This window comes from Podarcis bocagei, assembly GCF_964188305.1.
Source record: "Podarcis bocagei genome assembly, chromosome: 8".
Taxonomy (NCBI): domain Eukaryota; kingdom Metazoa; phylum Chordata; class Lepidosauria; order Squamata; family Lacertidae; genus Podarcis; species Podarcis bocagei.
This window is the reverse complement of record NC_138133.1, coordinates 91,208,066-91,215,692: the sequence shown is the minus strand read 5'-3', so window position 1 is coordinate 91,215,692 and position 7,627 is coordinate 91,208,066. Positions and strand designations below refer to the sequence as shown.

Sequence of the window (7,627 nt, the reverse complement as noted above, 5' to 3'; positions counted from 1 at the left end):
GGGGGGAAGAGGTGGAGGGAGGGAAAGATGAGTGGGGTCGGGTGGTGATGTTTCTATTTTACTTAATATATGTGGGGTTTTGTGTCAGCATTGCTTGTGCAGGTTCTTTGCTGTTCACTTGTGTTCCTTTGGTGGTGAGAGAGGTTGGGGTTGACCTAGGGTGTGGTTGTTCATTTGTGGTTGGCTGTGGTGGTCTTTGTTTTCGTGTGTGAGTGAGGTGGGTGGGTGTTTTGGATCAAGTTAGCCATATTGATTTGTATGCTGTTGGTGGATTTTTGTCATTGTCTTGTTGGGCTGTGTATGTGATAAAGGGGAGCCATACCGGGGTGAAGGCGTCTTCTTCTATTTGTCCCCATGTCAGTTTCAGTTTATTGGTTATTTTTTCTAGTAAGCTGTTTCCCATATTATTTGGTACCATTGGTCCATGCTTACTCCTGACAGGTCTCTCCAGTGTCTGGTTATGATGTTTCTGGCTGCTGAAAGTAGGTGGGTTGTGAGTTCTTTGTGGTGTAAGTGGGCATTATTGTCTTGGAAGATGTTTAGTAAGGCCAATTCTGGGGTGATTTCTAATACTTGCTTGGTTATTTTACTTATTTCACGTATGGTTGTAGACAGAATGGTGTTAATAGTAGAAATTAGCACCAACACCTTCAATTCCTTTTATTGTTCTGCAGATATAAAATGTAGTGGCAAAGGTCATGAGCTAAAGGCGACACATAACTCATTGAGTCAGCTTCTAGAGATTGATGAAAATGGTGTGATTGGTGCTCTCAAATTAGCTGGTAAACTCACTTCAAACTGAAATGCAGTCGTACCTTGGTTTTTGAACAGCTTAGTTCTTGAATCGTTTAGCTCCCGAACTCCGCAAACCTGGAAGTGACTGTTCCAGTTTGTGAGCTATTTTTGGAAGCCAAATATCCGATGGGGCTTCCGCAGCTTCTGATTGGTTGCAGGAGCTTCATGCAGCTAATCAGAAGCCGCGTTTTGGTTTTTGAACATTTTGGAAGTTGAACGGACTTCCGGAACGGATTCCACTCGACTTCTAAGGTACAACTGTAGTGTTAATTAGAGAATCATAGAGTTGGAAAGGCCGTTGAGGAATCTCAGTTAATAAACGACAGATGGCTATCCAACTTCTTAGAAATCTCCAAGGATGGAGAGTCCTAAGGGAGTCTGTTCCACTGTTCTTACCCTCAGCTCTTGCCCTCAGAAAGTTCTTCCTGTCGAGTCAGAATCTCATTTCTTGTAACCTGAATCCATCGGTTCAATATCATGCATGTTTCAGAGAGATATCCTGCCTTGTGCTGTTTGCCTGTGATAGCTGGCATGAGTTAAGGCACATTACTCTGTGGAAGTGGGACGCAGGTGGCGCTGTGGTCTAAACCACTGAGGCTCTTGGGCTTGCCAATCAGAAGGTCAGCGGTTTGAATACGCGTAATGGGGGTGAGCTCCTGTTGCTCTGTCCCAGCTTTTGCCAACCTAGTCGTTCAAAAGCACACCAGTGCGAGTAGATAAATAGGTACCGCTGCAGTAGGAAGGTAAACGGTGTTTCCGTGTGCTGCTCTGGTTTCTGTCATGGTGTCCCGTTGTGCCAGAAGCGGTTTAGTCCTGCTGGCCGCATGACCTGGAAAGCTGTCTGTGGACAAACGCCAGCTCCCTCGGCCTGAGAGCGAAATGAATGCCACAACCCCATAGTCGCCTTTGACTGGACGTAACCATTCAGGGATCCTTTGCCTTTTTTACTTTACTCTGTGGAAGTACATGTGTAAAAATTAACACTGTGGGTCTGTATCTAATATCAGGTGATAGTACAATGAGTTCCAAAAAACAGGAGCTCAACATGTGTTAACATTACATTGCCCCAAGAAATGAGTTTTCCTTGCTTTTGCTGCTGCGGATCCCTGTTCTAAAATTATGCAGGTCTTCAGCTTCATATAAGCTCTTCTAAGCGTTCTCAAAGGGAGACATCTGCACCTCTACTTTAATTCCTGCTTGTATAGTTGGGCATTTATTTATTCTATAAAATAATAAGAGTATATTTTAAATTTTTTTAAAAAATCAAATGTACAAATCAGGTTTCAAACAAAAGAAAATATTGTGAATGGTTTTACAAAGTGAGTTGTTCCAAAAAGAAAAGTGGATCATCTTTCTGTAAACCTGTTGTCGTACTGTAATAAACGAAAATCTTCCCTTATTCCCTTATGGGGGACACGAGCCCTTTGCAGATTCTCCATCAGTCGGGGAAAATAACAGAGGCCATCCAGAGAATATTGAGAAGCAAAGCAGCTCGTAAGCCTGATCTTTATTGAACTGTTGCAACAGGGTGCTTCCCTCACACACGGAAAAGGAGGAGGACCCAGAACAAAGGTGTGCCTGCCCTTTCATAGAAATTTTAAATTCCCTGCCCTGGAGTCCAAGACCACCCCCAGAAACATACATACATCATAGAAGGAGTGTAGCTCAAGACCACCCTCCAGATACATCATATCTACATCACAGAAAAGGCAGTCTACAGCAGAAATCTGAGTGCATTGTTTATCTCCTGTCTGGCAGGTTACCTCTTAATGCTTACTTGATTGGATACCCTGGGGAGCCTGGCCAGTCTTTTGTAATGATAAATACTCACAGGCTCATCCTATTCAAACACAGACATACCCCTTAAGACAGGATTTGTGAAGGAAAAGACAATGGACCTTGCAGAGAAAACACCTGGTCAGTTTGGGAGTCAAAATGGCTCCATGGCTGCTCTGCTGTGCAGCTTCAGACATGTGGCCTATATATCTATGCATGTGTTTGCTTGGTACATTTATGAACCTTTATTATATACATAAGACCTTAATTTATTTATTTCAGTACATAGCACTGTTCATTGCTTATACACTATTATTGTTGTTGTTATTTATTAAATTTGGATGGTGCCGTTACCTGCAGGTCTTAAGGTCAGTTTGCAGGAGAAAATCACAACATGAAAACATGAAATAGACAATAAATATAATAATAGGCAATAAAAACAAAAACAACCCAATATCATCTAGCCTACACTGTACAGATGAGTGGCGGCTGCTGAAATTCAGACTCGAGAAGTGCATTAAATTTTATGAAATAAAATGAATGAATGAATCTTGGCTCTGTACTGCTATTTCCTGGGAGATCTGGTGCCCGCTTCCGCCCTGTGGGCAAGAGGGGAGGAAATGGCTTCAAAAGCAGCCCGGAAGTCCCGCCTCCGGCTTGGGAAACGGCCCGTCTGCGCCTTTGAACTCGGTGGTAAGCAGCCCGCCCCGCTTCCTGCGCCTGCGCCACTCGCCTCCTGGGTTGGAGAAACGTGCTTGGAGGGCAGCTGCGTCCAGGTGAGCAGGAGGGGTTTTTTTTTACTCTCTTTTTTGCAAAAAATAAAGATGGGGATTTAATCCCAGATGATGGAGCAAAGTTGCTGGAGGGGGCAGAGCTGGGAGGGGGCAGCCTCGTGCATTGCAGATCTGGGGCATTGCAAATAATAATAATAATAATAATAATAATAATAATAATAATAATAATAATAATAATAATTAATAATAATTTATTTATACTCCGCCCTCCCCAGCCAAGACCAGGCTCAGGGCGGCTAACACGCAAGTATAATAACCATGGATCAAAATGCAACTTAAAGGGGTGTGAAAGAAAGTAATAGAAGTGGAAAGAAATTGCAATTGAGTCGATTGGAAGTCTAGCACAAAGGTGGGGTGAGGGGTGGTGGGTGGTGATGGGAAAAGGAATTATCTGTGGGATTGAGTGTAGGTATGTTTGAACATTTTTAAGGGTCGTATGAAATGTATGTTTGTAGGCTTGCATATTCGCAATATGTGTGTATTAATGCTGAATTATTTTAATAATAAAAACTTTTCACAATTAAAACAACAACAACTTAAGACCAGATTAAAATGCAACATTCAAATGCAGCTTCATTTCAGTAGAAACTCAAATCAAAAACTTTTGTGGATGAAAACGTCAAGTCTTCACCAAGGCCAACTATCCAGTGGGCCAGAAAAAAGCCAGGTCACTTGCAAGGTCACACACCCCACCAGTTAGGATAAAGTTTAAAATGTGGCTGCGAAGGTACCCTTTTAAAAGAAAAATATATGAGGGGTTTTTTTTTGCTAAGGTAGACTGCGCCCAAGGCAGGAAGCTCTCCTGCCTGGGGAGGCGAGATGGGCACCTCCATTGCAAGCAGCGCAGTGGATGCAAAACAGATCGTGGTCTCGTCTTTCAAATGCAACAAAAGATGACCAGGCTCTTCCTGGAACTGTTAAAAGAAAAGGCGATGGCCTAAAATGCCCCTTTTCCCCATCAACACGCCCCCACCTCCCAGTGACTCAACAAGAAGTTTCTTTTTTTATATATATATATAAATTTTTATTAGTTTTTTTACCATACCGTTTTCAACAGTAATTAAACATACTTTTACATCCTATACAATTCTTTTGACTTCCACCAATCCTGTCTGAAAATTCTCCCATCTAATCTCTCAGTATACACTTCTTGCTTTCCCTATTACATCTCATAACTGATATCTCTATTCTTTTTCTACTTTGTAACGTTGCATATATTTCTCCTTGCAAAACTTCTTGTAGTGACTCAACAAGAAGGTTCAACAAGAAGGTTTGAAGCTCCCTCCAAAAAAGCCCCAAAGCTAAGTTAATTTCTTAACCCTCCCTGCCCCAATAAAGCAGAATAAAGACGTCTTCTCTACACCCCAAGGCCTTTTCTCATAGATTTAGGACAAACTTTTTCCTGCCTAGCACTTTAAAAAAAACCTCAGTAGCTATCAGGAAGACAAGGTTTTTTTTTGGTGTGTTTTAACATTTTGTTGGAATCACCCAGAATGGCTGGGGAAACCCAGTCAGATGGGTGGCTAATAATAATAATTATAATAATAATGGTTTTCCAGCTCCGCTTTTATTGTATTTTTTGGCCACAAAAACTGCTTCTCCCCGGCTCAGTTTTCCCCAAGGGAGTTGCTTGCAGATCCTATCACTTGCTAATGTTGCAAGCGGAGATCAGGGCCAAATTCTAGTCCGGTTTGTGCAAGGAGATTAATGGGCTGGTGGCAACTTTTTGCAATAGCTATTCTAGTTTCACCTCCACCCTGGAGGTAGGAGGTTCCATCATCGCCCACTGGGTGTCTTTCACAAGCCTTGGGGCCAAAGGCGTTGTAAGCAAAATCTGCCCTTTTTCCTTTATGGGGTACCCAAGAGCCCATATAGAGTCCTTACGTACCAGGTTCCAATGTTTGGGCAGACAAGAATGAATGAATATTTATGTCAGCCATCAGCCATAGCAATAAAACAACAGTGCAATATACAAAGAATAGAAATAAAAGTCAATTGTATAAAATACATTTTGGGGTTTGGAATCAACAGTCAAATGGTGGGTCTTCTGATTGCCCCAGCTAAGAACCTTGCAACTGTAATAAATGAAAATCTGCCTTTATTCCCTTATGGGGGACACAAGAGCCCTTATAGAGTCCTTTGTAGGTTCTCCATCGGTCGGAGAAAATAGCAGAGGCCAACCAGAGGATATCGAGAAGCAAAGCAGCTTGTAAGCCTGATCTTTATTGATCTGTTGCAACAGGGTGCTCCCCTCACACGCAGGAAAGGAGGAGGACCCAGAACAAAGGTGTGCCAGCCCTTATATAGACATTTTAAATGCCCTGCCCTGGAGCTCCAGACCCACCCCTCTATATATCATACATACATCACAGAAGGGGTGTAACCTAAAACTACCCCCCCAGATACATCATACCTACATCTCAGAAAAGGCGGTCTACAGCAGAAATCTGAGTGCTTTGTTTACCTCCTATCTGCCAGGTTACCTGTTTAATGGTCACTTGATTGGATACCCTGGGGAGCCTGGCCATTCTTTTGTAAAGATAAATACTTAGTTCCTGAGCCAGGTCACAGGCCCACACCCTATTCATACACAGACACTTAAGACAGGATTTGTGAATGAAAAGTCAATGGGGAGGCGTTTCCGTTTTCCTTTGACTTTGCAGAGAAAACATTTGCTCAGTTTGAGAATTGCTGTAAACAAAAATCTGCCCTTTTCCCTTATGGGGTATGCAAGAGCCCGGATAGAGTCCTTACATAGGTTCTCTATTGGTAGGAGAAAATAACAGAGGCCAACAAGAGAATATTGAGAAGCAAAGCAGCTAGTAAGCCTGATCTTTATTGATCTGTTGCAACAGGGTGCTCCCCTCACACGCAGGAAAGGAGGAGGACCCAGAAAAATAGTGTGCAAGGCCTTATAAAGACTTTTGAAATTGCCACCCTGTAGATCAAGACAAATGGGACGCGGGTGGTGCTGTGGGTTAAACCACAGAGCCTAGGACTTGCTGATCAGAAGGTCGGTGGTTTGAATCCCCGCGACGGGGTGAGCTTCCGTTGCTTGGTCCCTGCTCCTGCCAACCTAGCAGTTCGAAAGCACGTCAAAGTGCAAGTAGATAAATAGGTACCACTCCGGCGGGAAGGTAAACGGCGTTTCCGTGCACTGCTCTGGTTCGGCAGAAGCGGCTTAGTCATGCTGGCCACATGACCCGGAAGCTGTGCGCCGGCTCCCTCGGCCAATAAAGCGAGATGAGTGCCGCAACCCCAGAGTCGGCCACGACTGGACCTAATGGTCAGGGGTCCCTTTACCTTTACATATGCCTGCTCAAGTAGGAAATAGTTTCTTTACCTTTAATGTATCTAAGACCTTAAAATTCCTATCCCAAGGCCAGGAGTGGGTGTGTGGGGAGGGTGGGTCAGAGATCATGAGTCTGGCTCCAGAATGCAAACAGGCCAGGGTCACGTGCTCGGCTGCAGCCGACTGCTCTCCATGCCTGCAGACAGTGCTGGCCTTGTGCAATGCACCCGTCTCCTGCCAATTGTGGGATGATCTGATCTCTGCTTATCTCGCACGCCTCTTGTTTGCTTCCAATCTTGCTTCCTCCTGCAGGCGGAAAACCGGGACACAAGGACACGAGAGTGAAGGAGGCAATCTCTGTAGCGCCTGGATTTGGGAAGGACATCAGCATGGCCAGCAGCTACCCTAAGCCGGAGGAGAAGACCTTGCAGACCCTTCGGGATGCTGCCAATCGCCTTCGGATTCACTCCATCCGCGCCACCTGCGCCTCAAACTCTGGGTAATTCACTGGGACCCTGTAATTTTTCTAATTGTGGGAGATTTGGGGAGGTATCGAGGGCAGAATAAGAAGGGTCTGCTACATCAGGCTAGAGACCAGCAGGTCGAACCCCTGGGGTGCAAGGAAGAGGACTTTCCATCACTTCCCTCCCAGACATTTCCCCTTAGTTCCTATGGGTCTCCTCTGGAGGAGGGAAGGGGGAGCCATCTGTGAGCTACCTAGCCTGTAAGAGAGGACCTCTCCCCACTCGTAGCTGGAATTGCATATTTGGGCAGCTTTGAACAATTTGGGGCAATTAAAATGTTAAAGGTTAAATCTTGCGGAGGGAGGAGTGTTAAGGTATATAGAATTGTACATATGGTTGATTTGAATATTGATTATGTATACCCAATGTATCAGCTGCCTGGGGGGGTTCTCACTGTTTGTTTTCACTGTTTGTGTTTTGGTTGTTGGTTAAAAAAAATATATTTT

General features: G+C 44.2%; 2 protein-coding genes across 2 annotated transcripts in view; one reads left to right on the top strand and one right to left on the bottom strand.

Moving 5' to 3' along the window:
- LOC308592899 (tigger transposable element-derived protein 1-like) overlaps window positions 1-7,627 on the bottom strand; it is a 57,790-nt gene that overhangs the window by 11,686 nt on the left and 38,477 nt on the right. The window lies entirely within an intron of this gene.
- Window positions 3,225-7,627, top strand: part of LOC308592799 (transketolase-like protein 2) — a 28,700-nt gene continuing 24,297 nt past the window's right edge. The window contains exons 1-2 of the mRNA XM_081204655.1: window positions 3,225-3,347; window positions 6,970-7,156. Of these exons, the coding sequence (XP_081060781.1) occupies window positions 7,047-7,156 (110 nt within the window). The 5' untranslated portion in view covers window positions 3,225-3,347; window positions 6,970-7,046. The remainder of the gene's footprint in view (window positions 3,348-6,969; window positions 7,157-7,627) is intronic.